Here is a 24,399-nt window from a genome sequence, read left to right as displayed (position 1 = left end):
CTAGCAAATGTCACAAATAGCAAAAAATGATACGATTTCAAGCTGAAACTACGATTCAGTAAGTTTTATTTGGTACAGCAAGTATCTAATTAGTACCAAGTACAGCAAAATGTAATTATTTAAACTTACTTACTTAACTGTACAAAGCCTTGAACCACCCCTCATTTCTGTGCATTTTGCTTCCAAGCATTTAGACTTTCTCGTAGTTGTATAAAGTGCTCTTGAGCAATAGTTCTCCAGGCTTTCTGAAGGTCATTCATTCAGCTATTCCTTGGCTGCTTTTTCACTCCTTTTCAGTCTTTGTACGTGACCATTTTCAGAAGAGTCAAGCATAAAAAAGGCACCCGACTCAAGGGATGAATCACTGTTGCTCTTACACATAGATATAGACAGACAACTTAGCAACAAACCAATTTAAGATTGTATCTTTAGGGACAATTTTTTTACTAGAAACCTGTCACCAAACATGTAATTTGTTAACGTTTCTTAAGTTGAATCTACAAAAGATAACACAGACTTGACATGGTACTTTTTGGAACAACAAAGTGATTTCCAAAGAGTTATTAGCTGAAAACTTGGCACTGTGTGCAACGTGCCCTTAAAAAACTATGAAAACTTCGCCATAGCAGATGAAGAGTATTTCCAACAAAGACCTGACACCGAACCTGAGAGATGCATCTGGCTCTTCAGTTGATCCGTTTGCTGTTCACTGAAGCCTCATCAGCAATGGTCTCAATATAACATCCTTCAAGAAACCTGGAGAACTACTCCTGAAGACTACAGACAAATCTGTGTCGAAGAATTAAAGTGGTCAGACCAAGTATTTACTTCAGGCTTGTTACAATTATACAAACTCTGTTTTTGCCTTCTATGCTGTAGGTTTGCACGTTTTAATAAATCAGTACAAATATTCCCCCTTTTCTAACAAAACATAAAGAAATAAGAGGCGACTCCAGACTTTTGCACAGTACTGTAGCCAGTCATAGTGAGATAGTGAGATTTGTACCTACAAATCTTGAGTCTCTATCTCAAGATTTTTATTCATTTTTTCATCATTTGGCCTGAAGTCTTCTGGAATCTACAAGCAAATTCTTCTCCATTATTTACAGACTTTACAGTCACAATATTTCTCCTCTGATGTTGATATATTTTGATGCATTTGCTTCAGAGCAGTGATTGACTCTACACAGAATCTGCTGTTTGCTGGTCTTTATTTTCCTCTGAAAGCTACCTTACAATGCTCCACTCTCACACACTTATAAATAATGCGTCTCCCTCGTATGTTAATCAAATCCATTTAAATGGACTTTTTTGTCCAACTCGCAGCTGGCTGACCAAATTTCTCTCTTTCTCTCACACACACACACCAACACACATATGGCAGTGACAGAAAGAGGCTGAGAATGAAGAGGTGGAGAGAGAAAATGAGCATATCTGAGATCATCTGCTGCAGGTCTGTTGAGTGCAGCTCCACAGCAGCTTAATAACACTACAGGAAGGTAGGAAACAGATGGATGGTATAAGAGCTGTCAGTCTCTCTCAGGTACCTACAAATCACTGGCGACACATACATTAAACATCACGACAGTAAATTTCCTCTTTGGTACCTGCTGCATGTTGTCTCACTGAATAATTCACAGACACACACACACACACACACACACACACACACACACACACACACACACAGAAAGAGTAAAGTTGTTACAGCTTGTAACCTACTTACACTTGTGCAAAGCCGATTCCTGACCTAAGTCATTACACTTCTCTGTGTCTATCTCACTGGACTTGTGCGTCAAGGATCCTTCAGATTGATCTAAATTGCCTTTTCTCACTTTACTGGACACACATCTAGTCAAATTTTACCTCGGCCTCTCCTGAGCGTGTTATCGAGCTGTTTTAAATAACCCCCGTCCCAGCACCAGTGAGATCAGTGGTGTCAGTGTGAGAGGATGGAGTGTGTAATCTTGAATCGGAGGGACCAGCAGCTTTCCAGTGTCCTCTCTGCAGCTGAAGCCCAGGCCAGAGCAGTGAGTCATTAGCTGGTCTGAGTATAATCAGTGACCACACAGGCACACTGAGTGTGAAGGCTTTTGAATACTTGATCCAGATTTTCTTTTTCTTCCTTGTTGTTGTTTTAAATTCTTGAGTAATTAATGTTCATGCTCTCTGGTTTTATTGCCTCTTTTATGGTCCGACATCAACAATGCAATTTGGATTTTTTACTCTTTTCTCTGCAGTTACTTAGGAAAAGTTGGATTCGAGTGTGCAGAGTCTCCAGGATAGACTGGCCTCAGTGTTTTTTTGTTGTTTTTTGCACAAACATTAAATGAAAAAGACTTACAGAGTTACTGAGGCAGTTTTTAGACCTTCCACCGTGGCAGTGTGTTATTGTCATAATGCTGATAAAATGACCTTCCTCTTTCGCTCTTCTCTCCTTCGTCTTTTTCCTCTCACCACTTTGTCTGTCACTCATCCGGAGCTGTTATTCCGCTCCTCACTCGGCTGCTCTCTGGAGGTAATGGTTTTGTGAGATATGATTAAAGAAGAAGGGGAGAACAGGAATCACCTTTTGCTGTCGGTTCGCAGTAGGAGACACGCGGCAGACAGTTTGACTCGTTTCTGTAAAACTGCCACAGTTTCTGTCCTCGGGCCAATTCTTAAACTATGTTACGTTGCTAGACATTGATTGTGCTGCTTCCTCTTGTCATCTCAAGATTTTGCAGATTGCTGTAAAAAAAGGAAATAATATTAACGCCTGGATTTTACATCACTCAGAAAGTGAAAGAAGACCTCAAACCCTGAAGGTTCAGTCAAATGTTGAGCATGAAGTGATTTTTTTTTCTTTTACTGTGAAAACAAATATGAACTTCAAATTTTTCATAACACAAACACAGAAATCAATTGCATTAATTGGCTATACGGTGTATTATTGACAAGCTGCCTGCAGCTAGCTTCCACCCTGCTGCAGTGGAAGAACATAAATCTGTTTTGTTCTGGAGTTAGTGAGACATGTTCATACTTCTCCAGTCTTAAATTCTATCAACTCGGTCTCATCAATGTGAAGATAGATTATTAAAAATATACAAAGCTGTGAAACTAATCTTTACGTTACTATAATCAGAAATCAAACTGAGTTATTTCATGGAACATGTTACATTTATTATTTGCTCGTGAAACAGAAGGCAGACTTTTTGTACGGTACCCTTATTTTCTCATGCTAAATGATGGCTATTATTTTGGAGTTTTACAGTTTAAAAAAAGTCAGCTGGAAACATGAGAAAGTCTTCTGGAGACATAATTTCACCGAACTCAGTGTTCAGTGATTATAGTCCAACTATCTGTAACATCAGCTGATAAAATGACTTTGTTTTTCCATTCTCTGTCAAGATGATCCCACACTGCTGTAATAATGTTGATGTCTGGGCTCTGGGGAGGCTAATCCATGACTGATAGTTTTTCACTGTGTGTTTTTCTATTCAGCTTTGCTTTTCCTGCTTTGGCAGTGTGTTTGGGATCATTGTCAAGCTGACAAGTTAAGATGTTGCCATTCAGGCACTTTGCAGATGGTGCTGCACGGTGGATCAAAATCTGAACATACATCAAGTTTGACAAGATTCCCAACAACTACTGGCTGAAATACAGCCCGAAACCAAGACAGAGCCTTCACCATGTGGTACAGATGGCTGTAGACACATACTGGTGGACCTCTGTCCTCTTCTCTCCCGCACATATTGACAAAAGATTATATCAAAACCTTCAATTTTTAATTCTTCAGTCCTGTTGCTACTGATTTGCAGACCAGTTCATATGTAATTTGGCATACCTCAGCATTTTCTCCCTGTTTCCTTTCCTAATGAAGGAACCCATGATAGCCAATCCTCCACTGAGAGCATTTGTCATGAAAGGTAGATCAACTGAAGGCCGAGATACTTCTGTCAGGTCCTGTTCAGGTCTTTGCTGGCTTTTGTCCCATTTTTTAATGTTATAACCCTCAGTTAAAAATTCTTTTGTTTTCTTTTGTCCCACAGTTGCCAAGTTTTTGATTAATGGCTCTTTGAGAATCACTCTTTTTATCAAACTGAGTCACCTATCTTAAGACTTTTTTTGTAGATTTAACTAAAAATTCCTTGAGATAGTATCTTCTTTATGCACAAATAAGTCAGTATTAAGGAGTTTAACAAAGAAAGAAAACAAACAAACAAATTCCTCTGAAAATGGTCGGGTACAAGGACTGGACTGAAAATGAGTGAAAGACCTTTTTAGAAAGCACGGAGAACTTTTGCTCAAATATGACAGACACTCTGGCTGCCTGGAATCATAATATAAAAAAATAAAGGCTTGCTGAAGACTTTTTTGCAAGGTACTGCACTTTGTGATGTGGCGCACATGTTCATGACAGTCACACTGGTCCCAACCTGGCCTGATTAAATAAACCTTTGGAGCATATAAAACATGTAGCATGACGGAGGTGCTGCAGGCGTAAAGTTGCCACGTTGCGCATGCAAACATTTACATGTAACTGCAGCAGGAGCTAATATTTTCCTGCTTTTTTAACAACCAAGTGTCCTACCAACTGAAAACCTGAAGGAGATTTGGGACGGGGGGGGAAGGGGCCCTTCCTGCCTGCATCATGATGATCATGAGTGCAGTCAGCAGACTCACATGATGTAGGTCTGCCAGGCTCGCCTGTTAGCTTCCTTTGCATCTCTGTCACTCCCCTCGCCGGCTCTTACAATGCTCTGAGAATGCATCCTATTCAGACAACATCGGGAAAATGTGTCAGCTGGACATCCACATTGAAATCCACTGAAGAGCTTTAGAGTCTTCTGGCTCTTTTCTCCTCAAGACACAACTGTGCCTGTTAAAGAAAAAAGGGGCAATTTAGAGGGAGGCGCTCACAACATCTGATGTCTCATCCTTAACAAAAGGTGGTACTGGTTAGCATTCGCTGCTGTGATTGGATGACCGGTTCACTGTATGTTGTAAATCCCCTCTGGTAACACTTTGAATGGCTGCTGTCTATAGGCATACAGTGTTGTGTGTCATGTAGCACCCATACAGACGGAGCTCTGTATTCTGCTGGTGTGGGTAGTGACTGTTGGGCCCCTGCCAGTCCCAGGCCCTCAGATACAGCGCTCTCCAATGCTCTCCGTTTTCAAGTCTGGGCAATCTCCTCAGTGTCACGACCCTCTCCAAGCCTTTAGAAATCTCTTGTCACCCACCCAGCCAGCTCAACCAATGGTTCAGGCCTTAAACATGCAGAGAGCCCAACGGCTCGACCCCAATCTGTCACAGCCCGTCACGAGGGCCTAACCCACCTTTAGAGATGGGATGCCTCAAAGTGTGTGGCACTGCGGGGTCTGTGCTTCTTTTCAGTCGTCCAAAATGGAAATGATTGCCCACTATTAAAAATTGCACACTCAATAGTTGTTTAATGAAAGCTTAGTTTGGCAGGTGTCACTGAGTCCAAGAGGAAGGTTTTCTTTCCAAGACCTACACACTCCGGTTTTATACATTTGAAGGTTTCACTCAGCTTTTCTCATGGTCACGACACAGCGCAACCATTATTCCTGTAATTTATTAAAGCCTGAACTGGTGTTACACAATCTTCTTTCTAAGCATGAGGGATGCTGTTGGCATGGGTTGCTGTTACCGTGGTAAATGCAAAAAAGGCCTTTTGATTTCTTGGATAAATAATTTACTTTAACTGAAATCAAGATGTGTTGGACAAATTTCTCAAAACAATTTCACTTTCTTCAAAGAGTCTGATAGGAAACCTCAGTTAAAGGTGTTGGTGTAGTCAAGAATGCTTAAAGAGACAGCTTTGTCCACAAGTGAATTAATCATTTAGATTTACCCGTGCTGTTTAACCCGTCTTAAAATATGTACATGTATATATTTTAAAAACATAGAGTAGTTGTGTTTTCTTCAAACTGCACGCACTTCTCTTCATCTCCATTTCATACCACATAGCTCCATCTCAGACATCTCACCATTGAGCTGAGAAGCCTCGGGCACCAAGCCAAATCCTCTGGCAAAGTCAGCAGCTCTTTTCCGATGTGTGGTAGGATTTCCTGAATGTTGTGCAGTAGGACTGCACCACAATCGCCTTTTTACTGCGGTAGTAAATGTTCACCCAGTCTAACAGCAGCCTTTGGAGCGATGCCATTGGGTTGTCAGAGAATTCAGTCCAGTTTTCTACATTAGATTTCTCTCATACTGCGTCTGGTACATCAAACCAGACTCACAATATTCAAAGCCTCAGCTGTTGCATCAAATCTGTCCATAGTGCCTCCTACCATTTCTAGGAGAGGAAGGGTTCAAAGGTCTCCTTGTCTCATCGATTGAAAGCAGTTTACAGGCTCTCACACACAATAGCGTTTCTTAGGTCATTGTCTAGACAACACGTGGATGCAAGCTCTAGTGAAGTGTGTTTGTAATGCAGTATTACTTTTTTGTTATAAATAAAATCGATCACCTAAGGTTTCGTTTTCAGCGATTCAGTGTTCAAGGCTGTTTTGGGGGAAGGTTTTTTTTACGTTGCCACTGGTAAGCTGGAAATGGAAAGGAGTGAATAAAGGATCAGAAATTTGTGCATTCAGAAACATTGTGAAGGTCAGCATTAGTTTTTCTGTCAGTACTATTTGATGCTGCTCCTTGTCAGGGCTCCACAGGTTTGGTTACCTTAACTTATGGATGTATGTACAATACTGTGCAAAAATCTTAAAGAAAAAACTGAAAATCTTTCTTTATATTTTGCTTCCAAAGAGTCAGACTTCTAGTTTTTTAACATGCTTTTAAGCAAAAGCACTCCAGGCATTCTGAAGATCTAGAAAAATCTTTTTTGGACATTGCCTTTCTGACTTAGTCCGGTCCTTGTACGTGACCATTTCCAAAGGAAAGGGGTTTTATTTGTTTGTTTTATGATCTTTCAAGCATATAAAAGCACCTAATTCATGATTTTTTCTCATTTATGTAGTCGAATCTATGAAAAATATCAAAGATAACATAGTTTGACAGACATAAAAATATGTTCACGCCAACTAGGTGTTTTGAAGAAACGGGACAATGGGTGAACAATAGATGAAGTGAAATGCTTTAAAAAGCTACCTACAGCACATGAACATATCTGAAAGTCATGTCCTTACGGAATAGGGGAAAAAAAATCCAGCAGGGACCTGACACAGGACCTGAGAGATGGATCTACTATTCACTGAAGCCTCATGAGAAATGGACTCAGTGGAATGTCCTTCAAGACGCCTGGAGAACTCTTCCTGAAGAAAACTTAGAGACATTAGAAGAAAGCTTGCCTGGAAGAGTTGAGCCTGTGTTGAAGAATAAAGGCAGTTGGACCAAATATTTAACAACAGCTTGTTACTCTGTTTTTGACGCATGTGTTTCTATTTCCACTGCACTCGTTTCCTGTTTTCTAGCAAAATAAATGAGGGGTGACTCAAGACATTTGCACAGTACTGTACTTGTATTGGAGAGAGAATGAGCAGGATGCTGCGAGTAATTTCCTTTTTGCTGTGTTGAAATGGCACAAAAGCTTTAGATTTTACATACTAGATATGCAGCCCTCCTTTGCCACAGTTATTACTAATTTCACTTGGTCTGCTTAGATTTGAAGAAGGTTTTATAAACAACGTCACCTGGTTTTTATCAGGCACACAAAAGGAAACGCCAACCTTCACTTCCTCAAACAAACCTCATAAAAATCATATTCTAATATTTTAGGACTTTTATTCAAAGTGCTTTAAAATTTGCCTCATTTCCTGCTTCACACACTCACACTTACATGCTGGTAGCAGCGACCTGCCATACAAGGCATTACTGCTGGGCACAATTTGTGGTTGAGTGCAGCTGTAAATTGGACCCCTTCAGGGCTGTTATTTTTCTACAGCCTGAAGGGGTTGAGAAATCAAATTTTAACCAGCTTACTTTTACTTTTCTCTAGTATATAAATATTTTTCTTCATTCTATTGACCACAGGCTCTGAAAGCATTAGAGCTTTAGAGTTTCAAGATGATAGAGAGCTCTAATAAGATCTAATTCAGCCCAATTTCAACTATAAAAAAGGTGGCACGTGAAAATTTCAGTTGGTGGTTTTGATTAGAATTACATTTTAATGCCATCAGTCTGGGAACCCACTGTTTATTGCTTGATGACTTTGTTTCTGGAGATGGGGGAATATTTCCTAGTGTATTTCTGGTGTTGTCAGAGGTGTTGCCTGAGGCTGAGACTTCCTCTTCTGTCCACTAATCATTGCTTATGTATGCAAATAGTTTTTTAAAAGCTAATGGGTTAATTTGGCAAATGCTTTCCCTCTTTAATGCGCTACTCAAATGGCTTACTAGCATGGTGTCAAAGTCTGCTCAGAGGTGATTGGTTAATAGCACTTAAACTACAAGTGGAATCCAAAAAGCTTCCTGTATCCATAATCCGGACATTCTGCAAACATATTAATACGCAAATATGTGTTTCTAGAAATTAAATGTCATGTACGGCATCAGGCAATTGTCTGACTCGACCAATTTTGTGTATGCACAAATCTGTCATTTTTTTAAGATCAAAATCATATTAGAGTGAAATAATGAGGAGACTCTAATAGTTGTGTCAAAAATCTGAAGCTAAAGTGAAACGGAGCAACTAAAATACTTTTGCGCCAAGCATAAAACCTGAAGTTTCAGTTGTACAAACACACTGACTTTCAAAACATTTTTACCTCCGATTGAGAGTGATTTTCACTCCCATATCATCGCTCCCTCTCACTACTTTCCCTCCTCCCCCTCTCTCAGCAGGTCTAGGATGGGGCTCGCTCTGTGTGCAGCTGGGCAGCAGATCCTCTTTCCTCTGATGCTGTTGCTCTCTTTAAGCTTGGGTGAGTTCTCTGTCTCCTTCCTGCACATTCTGCTCTGCAGAAACGAATCACCACAACAACACAAATAATAATAACAATAACAACAGACAAAGTCGACATACAGTTGGGGATAGAGATACCAGAGACAACAGGAAAGAACAAAGGGAGGTGGAGTAATCGTAGCAGAACAGAAAAGAGCCAACAACAACACGCACACACACACACACACACACACACACACACACACACACACACACACACACACACACACACACACACACACACACACACACACACACACACACACACGTATATAGACCTTGACCTAGACAGGTCTGTAATAATTTGACTGTTTTAAGACCTGACATGTTGGGGATGTTTGCAGACATGCTCAGAGGGACTGAGCTGGAACCGCTCCAAGCCCATTTATGCAAGTTTAGCCGACCATCTGTTCCATTACAACTATGCATAAAATTCACAATTACAGAACAAAAGAGAAATCATCCCCGAGCTGCAGCTCTCTATTGGATAGTATCACAGGTTTCAGGTCCCACACCCAGCCAGCTGACTGCCCGTACTGAAGATAAGTTTCTCTCTTTAATTACTTTCACTGCAATTGGCATGCACGGCAGTGGTCAGCCTGGATTTTCATTAAAACGAAAACCTGCATTGCACATTTCCAGAATCAGAGCATTACTTTACTAGTCACTGCGCTCAGACAACATACAGTTTTATCTCGCCACATGCAAAAGTATTTTGTCTGTTTTTGTTGCACAACGAAGAGTTAAAAATAAACCTGAAAGATATTCCAACTGTTAAAATGAAACAGCAGGATTTGAGCCTGTGATTTTTTTCAGAATTGAAGGGAGCAGATAATATTTTATCATCTCTGAGTTCATCACCATAAAGTCATCCTTGTGCATATAACAGAGTGTGGGCTAAACAAGATTTAAAACTGGGAAACAGAGAGAGCTATATTAAGGTTATATAAACTGTATAAACTGAAGAAAAATTGTAAACAGTGTACAGAGTTTATAGTAAAAACTTCACCACAGTAGTAATGTTTTATTTCAGCAGATCTGCAACAGATACACATGGTCACATTATGAGTTGATGAAAATCACAAGCAAATGCCAAAAAACTACCTTTGGCTAGTGCAAAGTGCTTTGTTAAATACAGATCGCCTCAACGCACCTCTGCAAGGTTTAACTGCTTGCATAACAGCCTGGGATTATTATATACCAGCCTAATGATGGATTTCTCTATAAAGGAATAGTTGCACACTTTGGGGAAAGCATGTTGTTGGAGCATTAGATAACAGCGTGGTTTGGCTTAGTGTGAAGGCTGAAAACAAAGCACGCCAGGATGTAACTTTCCCTCAGCTGATGTTGAACACATTTTAAAGATTTTGTGTTGATACAGACAAAACTTTTGTTTTGTTACACATGGACTTAGCACAGCTTGCTGTTTCCTGCAGTTTCCAATCTTTGAAGTTAACCTGTAGCTTCACACTGTGCAGACATGTGAAAGATGATGGGGCTGGTGAAACTAAATTCAAGTACAATATCACAAACTTTTATGATATTTGGCCATTAAATACTCCAAGAAAAGTTCACATAATTTGTGAACAATATCAAGGCGCTAAACTCAGACTTTTCCCAACTGACCTCAGTGTATTGGGCACATTAGGTTTAAATTTTGGGTCATGGCATTTCCATTTGAGCTATTCCAGTAAAACAGAGCGAGGAAAAAATACAATACAATACAGTGAGCATGCATTACTTTAATCTCTTTGATTCTGCTGTGATAGACTCAGACTTTAAAGGCTTAGGCTGTTGGACAGATTGTGTTTTTGTACAAATGATTAGCATAAAATACAATCTTTCATTTGTAGCATGCAACATTTCAGGTGTGATTTTATGCTGTTTTGTCTACATAATGAAGGGTTTGCTTGAAATTACTAAAATTTAAATCTTTGGAAGCTGAGCACTCATTTTTTAATTGATGGATAAGCAGTTACATTTCTGGGACTGCCCTCTTCAGATTTAAGCGTATTTGTGGGAGGTTTTTTTATTTTTAGAAAGCATCCCTGGTGCTGACAGATCAGCTTTGACCTGGTGGGAAATGTACATGGGACCTCTGGAGGGCTGTCAAGACAGCTGACAACACCCATGTTGATTCTCAAATGTTGGCAGCCGAACCTTTAGATCCTGCAGGTTACAGAGTGAGTCCGGTGGGGATTTTGCTTGACCTTGGACCTCGGGCTCTTCTCTGTGGTGTGGTGCGGCTCACTGGCCCACAGTAGAGGCTGCTGCCATTGGGGAGTGCCACTGACATGGAAGAATCAGCTTAACTAAAATAATGTGCCCGTCAATGTAACATCCACATGGATGTCACGACCTAAGGCCTCTGGAGCATTGCAGTGTAACAAGATGAGGAGTTCAATTAACTCCTGTCTGTGGTTTTAATGCACAGATAGACCTACAGTACCTGGTGATCTGCTGCAGCTGGAATGTGCTCTGATTGCTATCCTACCCACATGTGACTCTTAAGTGGTAAATGACAGCAACATAAATATTTTTAAGTTACACTTTACACTTAGAGCTTTAAAGTCCATAATAGTTGGAACAATATTGACCAAGAAGAAAATTTTATTTTTGGAACTACAGATGGGTCTGTTAATGACAGAGAGCATCCTTTCATGTCACTTCCAGCTCTTTGCCTGGGGTTTTCTTTTCTCCCCTCCCATCACCTCCAGGCTACGAGGTACACTTCCTCCATTCAGTTTGTTGGATTAACTATTTTCCTCCATCCCTCTCTCATTCCTGCTCTGCCTCTTGTTTGAGCTCTCATTCTTTTCCCTCGTATTTGTGATTCTGTGATTACATCTGATTGGGGGGAAGGCAGCGGGGGCGTCCTCTGCGCGGAGTTTCTCTCAGGGGGTTCAGTCTGTGAAAGCCGTCCAATCTAAATGCAGATAGAAATATCTTTCTGGGATTCTGTTCCTCTGTGTGCACTATTCCAAATAAAGCAGTTTTTTTTCTTTTTCATACATGTGCTCTTTTTATGCCCCTGATTATTTTCTATTGTACTTGACTAACTGTGAAATTTTTAATGGTGAGGGAACAGAAAAGGCTTATGAACAAACAATGAAATATAAATAGGTAAGCAGCAGTTTATGTTATTTTTTTAAACTATATTAAAAATATACCAAAAATAAATAAATGAATGAACTGAGGGTCCTTTTGGAGACTTTAGATGTATCCTAAAATCTTCACTAATAGTGGATGGACAATGCTCAGTCATCAAGGCAAGTGTTGGCTATCATTATAATTTATCTACATAGGTTCAACCCTCTATAAATATATAGATATAATACAATAACAGAAGGCTGGGATGTTACAGTAATGTGCACAGTGTGGCAAAAAATGTCAGAAGATTGTAGGAAATAGTCATATCTGTACAGGTGTTGTCATGGTTACATTAAACCTGTATGTCATGGCAACCAGACTGAGTTAGTTGCTGATATCAATCTGCAGAACTCAATATTTTGTGCACAGAAAGTGGCATTGAAAACAACTAATGCCATATCGTGTTAGTCAGTTTGGTTTATAAATTTCAATACAGCCTAAACTTCCTGTGTACGTGCAACCTTTTATGCATATAATGACCAAAATCAACCAGAAGACATCATTCATGTATGTACAGTAGTGTGCAAAAGTCTTGAGCCAACCATCATCTCTTTTTATTTTGCTGGGAACATGGGAAATAGATGGAGTGGTTTATTGAAACATGTGCAGACATACATGGAAATACAGTATATGAGGCAAAAACAGAGTTTCCGCAATTCTAATGAGCATCAAAGTCAATAATTGGTAAGAACACCTTTATTCTTCAGCACAGCCTGAACTCTCTTAGACAGCTTTCTGTTAATTTCATTGTTGGCAAAGATTTATACCAAAATGTTCAAATATGGATTCTCTCCACAAAACCTCTCCCCCAACTTCCTCTGTAGGTGACCAAAAATTCAAATCACTCCATAAGACCTGCTGACCTGTTGCTAATTTTTCAGAACATGGCACATGGCATTTGACATTCCTCAGCCTTCTCTCTTTGTTTCCCTTAATTAAGAATGGCTTCTTGACAGCCAGCCTTCCACTGAGACCATTTCTGATGAGCCTTCAGTGAACAGTAGATGGATCAGATGCATTTCTCAGGTTCTGTGTCAGGTCTTTGCTGGACTTTTTCCTAGGACATGAGTTTGAGGTGCTATTCATCTGCTTTAGATAGAGTTTTAGGTCTGTTACTTCTTTTGTCCTGCACTTGTTCATTTCCCCCCAATTTTTCGGACACACTGTACAGAATGCTGAGATTTGCCACGTTTTAGCTAAACAGCTCTTTGTGAACCACTTTGTTGGTTCTATTTTATTTCTGCCACGCTTTGTTATGGCTGACATTTTTCATAGATTCAGCTAAATAAATTTGAACAAATTATGTGTTTTCATGACAGGCTGCTAGTAGCAAAACATCTTAAGATACAATTTAAAACAACAAGACTGTTTCCTCCCCTGAGTTAGGTTCCTTTTTATGCTTCAATGGGTCATAGGAAATGTTAAATGGCTTAATAAACATGGTCTTTGTATACTGAACTGAAAATGAGTGAAAAAGCAGATAATGTTCAAATAAAAACTCAGAAAGACTATCTATCTATCTATCTATCTATCTATCTATCTATCTATCTATCTATCTATCTATCTATCTATCTATCTATCTATCTATCTATCTATCTATCTATCTATAGATATAGATATATACTTTCCATTGTTTTAATTTCTTCTAAGCTAAATTTCCTTGAACGCATTGCATAATCATGTTTGTTCTCTTGTTCATCCTCTCCAGGTGCAACCTCCTCCATTGTGAACATGCGTAGGATCACTCATCCTACAGTGCAACAAATGTTGGCAGGCAAAGCCACTCTGCCTTGTGTCTTCACCCTCCAGACCAGCACCTCCACTGGCCCTCCTCACCTCCTGTGGACTCGTACTAGGCTAGCAGGGGGAGGACAAGGTGCTCCTTCGGAGCAGACTGTGCTTTCTGCTAAAGGTAAAACAACAACCTAATGTTCCTGTTTCACTGAGTCAGCAGTATTCTGACTTTATTCAGTCAGAATACCCAGTGAGACTTAAAGCTACACTAATCAATAGTTTTGTATCAACAACAGATCAAATGTGTATGTGTGAGGTGTTGTTCACAGATATTAGCTGACTCAGCTGGCCAGGCTGCAGTATTTATAGAATTTATCTTAAGGCCACAAAAGAAAAGAGGGGAAAAGATCTTAACAAGCTGATGGTAACAGCTCCTGGAATAAAAGTGAAATAAACCTGCGGTTCTAAATGTCCAATCTGCCTGAGCAGTGCTGATTAAATCCATCCACAGGGTACTATACAGCAGACAACTTAACACTTTATCGGGCACAGCTGCCAGCTGTTTTCAGTGAAAGAGCTCTTACAACGCACTGTAGAAAATTGCTAGCACATAGCATAAAGCATTCAGCAGCAAAAAAGTCACATTTACCTCAGAAATGAACAGAGATCAGGTGGAGAAAGAAATATAGCACAAAATGAATGCTAATGTTGTTCTGTATGTGTTTGATATGCAAACGTGAAACTGTTTGCTAACATGTTGTGCAGTTTATAATTTGGAGACTCACGGGGTTAACTAAATGCTGCAACGCTCAACAAGAAGTACGCAAATACTAGGAGGGAGGCAAAGACTACATTTGCCCAGGGCAGAACAGGGGCACAGGTGCTTACAGGCAGGAAATAAACAAAGGCAGGAAGTGGAGGACCTGAAATTAGAGACATAAATCCCAAACAGGAAGCAGAGAAATCAAGGACAAAACATACTTCCTTTAAGATCGTGGATCTGTCTAAATGTCAGATCTCTGCAGCAAACAGTGACTTTCTCAAACAACTGGTGAGAAAAGACTAAAAACCAAAAACCATGTCGGGGGGGTAACTGTTCTAACTTTGTTGGACAGTTAGGTGTTAGTGGGTCACCCCATTGCTGGTAGCAAAGGCTTTTAGATCCATATACGCAAACATGTAGCAAAGTTTATTTTCTACCTCTAAAATCTCTTTAATGATGAAACCTCTCTTTCTGTGCCCAAGGCGATGTAATCAAGGTGAATAAGGCTTTCAGTGGTCGCATCATGCTGCCAGGATACGCTGCCAACCCTCTGAATGCTACCATGGAGATCTCCAGCCTCCGTACCAACGACTCAGGCACTTACCACTGTCAGGTTGTCATGGGCAACGACTATGAGAAGGACACTGTTCCCCTGGTGGTGTCCGGTAAGTGCAGCAGCCGCCGACGAGAGATTTCTGTGTGTGGAAAGTTTAGGGCCCCAAAGGAAACATATAGGTTAAGCACAAGTGATGCACAGAGGGTGAAGTGCATTAACTCGAAGGGCTTTAAAATTCCTCTTCCAGCCTAATTGATTTTATTGCAGCCAAGCCTTGTTGTGCTAATGTAAAACAGATAATGGCAGCTTTTAAAACAGAAGCACCTCATCCCCCAAACCACTTTTTTTTTGCTTTTTTATTTAATTAAGCATTAATAACATTGATTCACTCTATCGCTATTATAATGACTGCTTTAATTAATGTAGCGTCATGCTTTCTGTGCTTGTTTTGTTTTTGTTATTTGGTTTTCCGCTTGAATAATTTTGTTATTCATTTAATTAAAGTGTTTGCACTGAATACCAATACCGGTTTCTCTCGCTCTCTCTTTTTTTTTCTTTTTCTGTGTGCTCATGTGTGAAATTTCAGCCAAAACTAGAGTATCTTTGCTTGATCTGTTTGTGGCCCCTAATAACATGTTCGCTGATTACATTCCCCTGATGTATTGATTCTGACTGTGTTGGTATATCTGTCAAATTAAAAGGAATTAAAACAGTTTGCCACCTGTCTCTGGGTCTGTCTGTGTAGGTGTGGTGTTTCACTACCAGTCTCCCAGCGCTCGTTACGCCCTCTCGTTTAGTGACGCCCAGCGAGCCTGTCAGGAAAACTCGGCTCAGATCGCCACTCCGGCCCAGCTGTGGGCAGCGTACCATGACAACTTCGCCAGCTGTTCTGCTGGCTGGTTGGATGATCAGACTGTTCGGTGAGGAGACAATCAATAAGTTCTCTTCTCTTGCTCGCTGCTTGCACTTTCTGCAACACTGTGGCGCTTTGAAGGACTGAAACTAATGACTATCCTGTTTGCTTCCTCTCTTCTTGGATCATTTGCTTTCTCTATTAATATTCCTCAGTTCTTTTTGCTGCTTCATCTACTTTAAGATCGTGTTCTTTTCTGTGTTGCTGTTTCTTTGCTATTAATTTTATTCTAATTTATTCTAATCCCTTACCCTTTAAAAGAGAATGCAAATAAGAATTTATTCTTTACTGATATTTAAAGTCTTAATGAAAAGAAACACTTTGATATGTGATCTAACACATTTGTCACGCAGTAAAACGTTCAAGTTATTATTATTTTGAAACAAAAGCAAAAAGTTACTTACATCACTCCCAAATGGTTGTCTCCACAGATATGCTGTCCAGGTTCCAGAGCTTGGCTGCTACGGACATAAGGAGTACTCTGCTGGAGTGAGGAATTATGGGAAGAGGGACCCAAAAGAGCTGTTTGATGTGTACTGTTTTGCAAAAGAATTGGATGGTACACAAACACACACTCACATTCATGCACACAAAAACACACACACAAGAGAAGATATAAAACAGCATCAAGAGCTCTCACAGCTTTTGGCTGGTTTGCATCATATTCTGCTACAACATTAAAGGGATAAGTCAGGACTTTTTTTAAGTGTTCTTATTGTTCTCACTAAATCAAGTGAAAAGACACAGACCAAACCCACATGTACACATGTGAAAGAAAGTCAGCAATCTAAAATAACAATAAAAAAAACACCATTAAAGTTCATGCGCTACAAAATCATGGCTCCCTATTTTTTATTATTTGCATTTTTTTATATAAAAATATTCACATTTTCAATACTTTCAGTAGGAATTTTGGCCTTTAAGCCACGCGTGCTGCAGAAACTAAAAAACCCCCAAAAAACTTAAAAAGATTTTACAGGTCTACAAAGAGTCCTGTGAAAAACTAAATACTGCCCTCAAACTAATAAAAAAATAAATAAAAATTAAACAAAAAAACCCACACACACATATATATTTTACTATGCATGTGCCAGTCTTCCTTATCCACTTTTTTCTCCTCCACCTCCTCTGTAAGATATATTCAGTCTTGTGAAAAACTAAGTGCACCTTACTGTTTTCATGGGAATTAAAATGGTAAGGTACAGACAGGTGTAGCTAATCAAACCCACTTGATTGACTGATCTGGAGCAAGTGTATAAACGCAGAGGTTTTCTTCAGGTGTGTTATCACAATGCCTCTATCTTCTCAGGAGTGAAGGTCCCCGCAAATTCAGCCCAAGGTCAGACCGTGCAACACTCGGAGAAACTGCAAAAACCCAAGACTCATGTCTCAGAATCTGCAAGCCTCAGTTAGCATGTTAAGTGTTTGCGATAATACAATTAGAAAAAAGACTGAGCAACTGTGAACAAACCACATGACTTCTTGAACAATGTCTGTTGTACAGACGAGACCAAAGTGGAGATGTTTGGCCACAATGCACAAAATTCAAACGCAGCTTATTAGCTCGAACATCTCAAAAACAGGACCTGGACACCTGCAGTTACTGAGTTGAACATGAACTCATCTTTATACCAAAATATTTTAGACTAAAGTTGTGTCATGTGACAGTACAATGAGAAATTAAGAAAACAATCAAAGGTCAAAGTTCAGACCTCAACTTCATTGAAATGCTCTGGTGGGACATCAAGAGAGCTGTGCATGAATGAATCCCTGCAAACCTCCATGAAACGAAGCAACATTTTATGGATGAGTGGGCTGAAATTCCTCCATAATAATGTTAGAGACTGAAAAAGTCGTACAGATAATGTTATTGAGTTATTGCTGCTAACGGTGGTTCTACAAACTGTTAAATCATAGGGTGCACTTTACTTTAGAATACCACCAGCCTCATTTTTTTACATCGAGCACTATTATATAACATTATGTGGCATTTCAGTTATTTAACCTATTAGAAATTTGACAGGCACTGCTGTCTCTTTTGTTTCCCTGCTCCAGGCGAGGTGTTTCACTCCTCGGTCCCAGGCAGACTGTCACTTTCTTCTGCCTCCGACCGCTGTGTGTCCCTTGGGGGCCAGCTGGCCACAGTGGGGCAGCTGTACTTGGCCTGGAGGGCCGGCCTGGACAGCTGTGCCCCAGGCTGGTTGTCTGATGGCAGCGTCCGCTACCCAGTGACCTGGCCTCGTGCTGACTGTGGAGGGACAGAGCCAGGAGTCCGCACGGTCACGCCCAATGACACCGCTGACAACACTACAGCACTATATGATGCTTACTGCTACAGAGGTATGGTGGCCTAGGGGTCAAATGATGTTTCTTAATTAAGTATTAACACAGCAGAAAACATCAATACAGTGAATTTATAGTATGATAAGGTTGTAACATAGAATATTGTTTTATTTCCCATACAGGAATTAATAATGACTACAGGCATGATTACATACACAGATGTGATTAACATATCACTCCCAAACAAAGCCTTGAGTGTTATTAATGCAGGAACAATGACAATAAATGTCACTGCCAATGTTGTAGCTATGGCAACACTTGTTTCTGATTCATATCTGAGAAACTGTTGGATTGACAGAAGCTGTGGGAGAGAAAGAGAGAGAGAGAGAGGGAAAAGACGGGGTATGCTTAAGTTTAATATCTGGATGCTCAGCTGTCAGTTTGGGCTTTTGTGCTGACTAATATCGTCAAAATTAAAACTCTGTAAAGCTTTTAGAGGCAAAAACCTTCAGTGAATGTCATACAAACAGCAAATCTCTTTGCCCTGTTTCTTAGGTAAAGTGAAGAACACAGGCTCCATCTCTCAGATCTACACCTCCCTGTGGAAGCCCTGGAGCTACCTCGCAGGCTCGAGCGATGCTGACTCTACAGGGACAGCTAGTCCCGACGTGACTTCACAACAAACCACCACAATCAGAGGTGTAACATTTATCTGCAGTAGGCACATGAACCAGTGACGCCAACCATCTGGTTAACCAGAAAATTTGCTCATCCAATCAGTCGATGTAGACAGTGAGAATTAATGTAACATAGAAGAATTAAAAGTGTATTTTTCTTTGCACAGAGTCACCAGATGACAGCGAGCTTTCACCTTCCAACTGGACGGGATTGGTTGACCTAGAAGAGGAGGACTCCTTTCACAGTGCTGATGCCTGTAAGTACAAATGCTAATATTGACTCCCATAAGAAAGAAAACTGGGTTTGATGGGCAAAGACAGCACAAATGAACATTCACATCATTGTCTCAAGCCTCAGACCCTTGGTCCTCAGAGTCCTCGACAACATATGTAACCCTCCAGTTAATCCCGGGACAGAACTCCTTTGACTGGGGAGCATCACTGGAGCCTGGACCCGACTCTGAGGAGTTTCTCCTGCCCCCAGTCCATCCAACTCCTCCTGAGAAGAAGGTTGGTTTTAAGACTCTGTTGGGACACTTTAAACACTGAAACAGGGACTTTGTAATAAAATAAACTTTAATTTTAGGTTATTTCCAAAATCGTCAAGTCCATTTGGAAACCTTGGAACTATCTGGTGGGGACTGAAGATGAGGAGGGAACCCAATCACCGAGAGGAGAGTCGGAGGAAGAGAAGATTGTGACGAAAAAGGTCGACGAGGGTTCACAGGAATCCAGTACAGCACCATCAGGTGAGTGGATGTGTCCTGTTTAAAACCAGTGAATTAAGATTAGCCAGTGAAGTGGGATTTACTACATTAAAATGCTTTTATTACTGAATGAACTCAAAATGTGTAAACAGACCTTGATGTATGTCTTACTTGGAGATTTCTATTATTCTGTATAGTTTAAGAATAACAGGACAAAGGGGACATGCTATAGCTCTAAAGGCTCTATATGGCATAAGTCTATTGCACAGGGTTGGATTTCTTCTCCTTGCACTCTCTCACAGCTTATTTGTCTACCCTCAATTGTCCTCCTATCATAATAAAGGCTAAAATGCCCCCAAATACTTCAAAAAACATAACAAGAGAAGAAAGAAAGGACACAAATACTCAAATTATAGACCTGAATGCACACATGGTCATTGAGTCTGTTGAGAAGACTAATTTGCGATCAGGTTTTCTATTGAATTTTACTATTACATTAAAAGTATATATTTTTTAGACAAATACAGATCAAAACTGTGAGAAATTGAGTATTTCAGATTCTAAATTTGGATCTAGCTGAGACAGGAGGAAGGCCATTTCTTAGGAGACACATTTTAGAACTGTGAGAAAATTGTCAAAATCTGATCAAAAGATGTTAAATCGAGCTCAGGTCTGTGTGGGAGAAATGGGAAGAGGAATAGGATGAAATAGGCCATAAGGAGACATCTTATTTGGATTTTTCCTTTTTTCTTCAGAACCGCAGCATCTGTGTTATGAAACACTGACAGGGCTTAATGCCAGTGTATATTTATGAGCATGTATTTGGAGCATATTTGTTCAGTAACTCGCACAGTGTGTGATGTTAGGGATGAGCAACTCAACAAGATGATGCATTAAGCTCCTGGAACAAAGTTTATTAAGAAACAGTGACATTGGGGGGAAGCAGACGCCTTTACTGAGGAGAGCAGAACTCCTGAAAGAAAAACAAACTCTGAAGTCTGGAGAGAAATTAAAGTCACACTGACATACAGTAGCTCAGCTGCCACTCCCGCAGGACTGCTTTCAAGCTGTGATTGATACAAAGTGTGACAGCTGACGAGTTCTAGCTTTAAGCGGCGGCTTTCTTCACACTGGGATACAGTCTGTAGCAGAGGTTCTCAAACTTTCTGCGGTCAGTAGGGTCACTGAATTGTTTCTCATTTTTGTCACTGAGTTTTTCCTTTGGAAAAAAATGGCAATGGCAACATGTCATCATAACAATGAATCAACATTGCAACTGATCAATGATGCCATCTGAGCACTCAGGTATCATTAGCCAACAAGTTAGCTAATACTTTAAAAAACTGTCACTAGCAAACCAGCATGAGTAGCCTAAATTTGGCTAATAGTAAACCTCACTTGATAATGTATTTATTATATATTATAAGTTACTAAAGAAAACACTACACATGCAGACCATTTGTTCCAGAAGAGAGTTTTATCATGGAAAACATTATTATCATGATACAGGAACAGCACCTCTGTAGCACATCTATACATATGGACATTATTATACAAATAAATGTATTATACTTTTCAGCTAACTCTTCTGGGGAACCTTTAACATGACAGCTTTTGTTACGTACATACTGGGTACCATATGGGTTGAATGTAATGGTTTGCAGAGTAAAGATCCAATTTCAAGACACCTGAGCTCAAAAACAAAATGTGAGCTTTAATTCTGAAATGCAAGGATATAGTTGAAACAAAAAGTCAGTCTGGAAAAGCAAAGGGCAGAAACGATTCAAGGCTGGAGACAGTAGAACAAGGCACTGAGCAAACATCAGCAGACTGAAGCAACACAACAAATGTAAATACTAAAACAGAGAGGTGTCTGTGAAGGTTCTCAGTCATCCAGGTCATCGCGCTACAAGCAAGTTCAACATAGCTGGGCTTTCCTTGCATTAGTTGGCTTGAAAAAACTTAAAGCTCCAGTCAGAGATAATGGGTATCACACCAGAAAAGGTAGCGTGTGCCCACATAACATGTTTTTATGTTTGATACTTAAGAGCCAGGTAAAAACAGAACTAATTTCGTGACTCAGAATTTAAGCTGAACATAGCTCGTTAAAACCATGATTTCCTTCAGTGTACACACACTCACTGATGGTTAAACAAGACACAAAGACACAAAGTCAAAGACACACGAGAGTACTTATCATCAAAGTAAGACTGGAACTCACAACCCCCCCCCCGAAAAAAAAAGCAAACTTACACTGTCTAAATTCAAAACAAAGGAAAAAATAGTCTAAACAGGAAAGAGAAAAGATGTAATGAACACAAACGTAAAAATAAACACAGACCTTTAGTGTGCAGCTGAAAGAAAATAAGAAATAAGAATTTATTATTTTTTATACCTATGCTTGATTGGGTGACTCATTAGTGTTTCTTTAATGTTTGGTGGTTTTTCATTAGCTACAGAGTAACAAAGACAAGCAGACACTCACTTGTATTTGTGACCACTGTGCTGCTGTACTATACTCTGAACCATTTCCTGTGTGATGCTGCTCTATTAGCACATCTCCACCAGTGTATCAGTGGAACGGGGATTTGCACCTTAGACATGGGAACCAAGTTTGGTTGCGAATGTGAGCAGACAACAGAAAAGGAGTGAAATGGAAATCATCTTTTTCCATTTCCAACATGTCAGTGTTCAGCAGGTTCACAGGTCTGTGTGTGTGTGCACAGTGGATGAAAGTGGTTTTAAAACTGCAGGCATCTCTGTTCAGTGTGTGTTTAAACTATGTTGGAGTTACTGATTTAATTTTGAGGCTTTTTGTGCAGAGCTTTTCAGTTTGATTCTGTTTGGACTGACTGAATCTTTGTGTGTGCGGCGTCTATTTTAGCTAACAGCGACTGTTTTTGAGGTAATGACACAGGCATTTAAAGTTTAGCACTTAAATCTCTTAGTAACTTTCAGAGTTCAAGTCAATCTATTTTTGTTTCTTAGTTTCTAACATGTTATTGATAGAAATGATTTATTTTAGCCACATCAGAGAATTGTATAGCTTTCACACCAAAGTCTGCCTCGTTGCATTCGCTGCCTGATGCAGCAGTCAGGTATGTGTGGATGTTTTGATGTTAACGAGCAGCCTTCACTGAAGAGAGCTGTGGGATTCCAGAGTAAAATATACAGTGCACTGACAATACTACAGCGCAATGTTAATTATTTTTGCTTAATGTGGGTTGATTTTTATCCGTTGTGTTACATAAATGTTAAGCTGACTAAAGCTTCAAAGGTAGTGTGGTGGATATTTTATTGGCATTTTTAAAAAAATATGTTTTATGAAGATTTCTTCATCTCCGTGGCATAGTTTTCACTAATGTGCAAAAGTCATGAGCTACCCTACATTTCTAGATATTTTGCTAGGAAAATGGGAAATAAGTGCAATGATTTAGTGAAACGTGTGCAAACATACATGGAAATACAATATGTAAGAAACAAAAACATAGTTTGCACAATTGAACTCTCTTAGACAAGCTTTCTTTCCTAAGAGACTACTCATTTCTTTAAGTAGTCTTCAGGAATAGTTCTCCAGGGTTCTTGAAGGACATTCAGAGCTCTTCTTTGGATGTAATCTGCCTTTTGTTCTGTTCTGTCAATCCTATACTTCTTCAGTAATGTTCAAGTCTGGGCTCTAGGGAGGCCAGTCCATGTCATGCCAATAGTCAATGTCACTGTCAATCAGACCCTTTCCAAAATCCGATGGTACTTTTCTGAATTCATAATTCCATTTATTTTGGCAAGGTCCCCAACACCACTGGCTGAAATGCAGCCCCAAAACATCACATAGCCTACACCGTGTTTTACAGATGGCTGCAGACACTCACTGCTGTACCTCTGTCCTCACCTCTTCTGTAAATATTGACAAAGATTTATATCAGAAATCTCAAATTTAGATTCATCACTCCATCAGGCCTGTGGTCACTGACTTCCAGTGCAGTTCTTGTGTAATTTGGCATACCTCATCCTTTCCTCCCTGTTTCCCTTCCTTAAGTACGGCTTCTTGACTGCCACCCTTCCACTGAGACCATTTCTGGTAAGGCTTTAATGAACAGTAGGTGGATCAACTGAAGGGCCAGATGCTTCTCTCGGGTTAAAAAGCTGAAAAACAAATGAAAAAGCAGCCAATGACCAAAGAAAAACTTTGAAAGAAAGCCCTGAGACTCTTGTTCAAAATCCCTGTTTGCACAGTACTGTCCAAAGTTTCCATAGTGGATTCATCTTAGATTTTGATTATAGTTGTTTATTTTTTTGAGTATTTTTGCCATGACGCAGAGGTAATGGGACCCAAATGAAGACTCAGAGGGGAGGTGGAAGTAAACTGAAAAGGAAACTTTTATTTCAGGCTGCCACAAAGCCTCCAAATCAAACATACATAGGAAAGACAAAAACAGAATATCACTACTGACAAGGAACACAAGGGGAGGAAAACTGCACGTAGGAAACAGACACTGAAACAAGAACTGAGGGGAAGATAACACTATTTATACACATGAGGGATTCAAGTGAAGTGGGCAGGGGATAAGAAATAAGTAATAAGAAAAAGCTGAAACTAATGACAATGAGACAAAGGAAGTACAACTAAACACAGTAACACAGGAGCAAATGAACTACCAAAATAAAACAGGAAGTAAATAATAACTGGAAAACGAAAAGACAGGAAGAGGCCA

General features: G+C 39.9%; 1 protein-coding gene across 4 annotated transcripts in view; it reads left to right on the top strand.

Moving 5' to 3' along the window:
- The first annotated feature begins 8,811 nt into the window (after nt 1–8,811).
- Nucleotides 8,812–24,399, top strand: part of LOC146613548 (neurocan core protein-like) — a 33,152-nt gene continuing 17,564 nt past the window's right edge. For 2 of the 4 annotated variants that reach the window (XM_085377854.1, XM_085377853.1), the window contains exons 1-10: nt 8,812–8,884; nt 13,763–13,966; nt 15,034–15,216; nt 15,853–16,027; nt 16,452–16,579; nt 18,076–18,360; nt 18,859–19,002; nt 19,148–19,237; nt 19,333–19,490; nt 19,567–19,729. In XM_085377854.1, the coding sequence (XP_085233980.1) occupies nt 8,812–8,884; nt 13,763–13,966; nt 15,034–15,216; nt 15,853–16,027; nt 16,452–16,579; nt 18,076–18,360; nt 18,859–19,002; nt 19,148–19,237; nt 19,333–19,490; nt 19,567–19,729 (1,603 nt within the window). Of the gene's footprint in view, nt 8,885–13,762; nt 13,967–15,033; nt 15,217–15,852; nt 16,028–16,451; nt 16,580–18,075; nt 18,361–18,858; nt 19,005–19,147; nt 19,238–19,332; nt 19,491–19,566; nt 19,730–24,399 lie in introns of all 4 variants that reach the window. The other 2 variants (XM_085377856.1, XM_085377855.1) reach the window with 2 other exon arrangements.

The sequence above is a fragment of the Diplotaxodon limnothrissa genome, linkage group LG18 (genome assembly GCF_057381915.1).
Source record: "Diplotaxodon limnothrissa isolate DT_005_m linkage group LG18, D_limnothrissa_male_GT1.1, whole genome shotgun sequence".
NCBI classification, from domain to species: domain Eukaryota; kingdom Metazoa; phylum Chordata; class Actinopteri; order Cichliformes; family Cichlidae; genus Diplotaxodon; species Diplotaxodon limnothrissa.
This window is presented reverse-complemented; position numbering and strand designations above follow the sequence as displayed.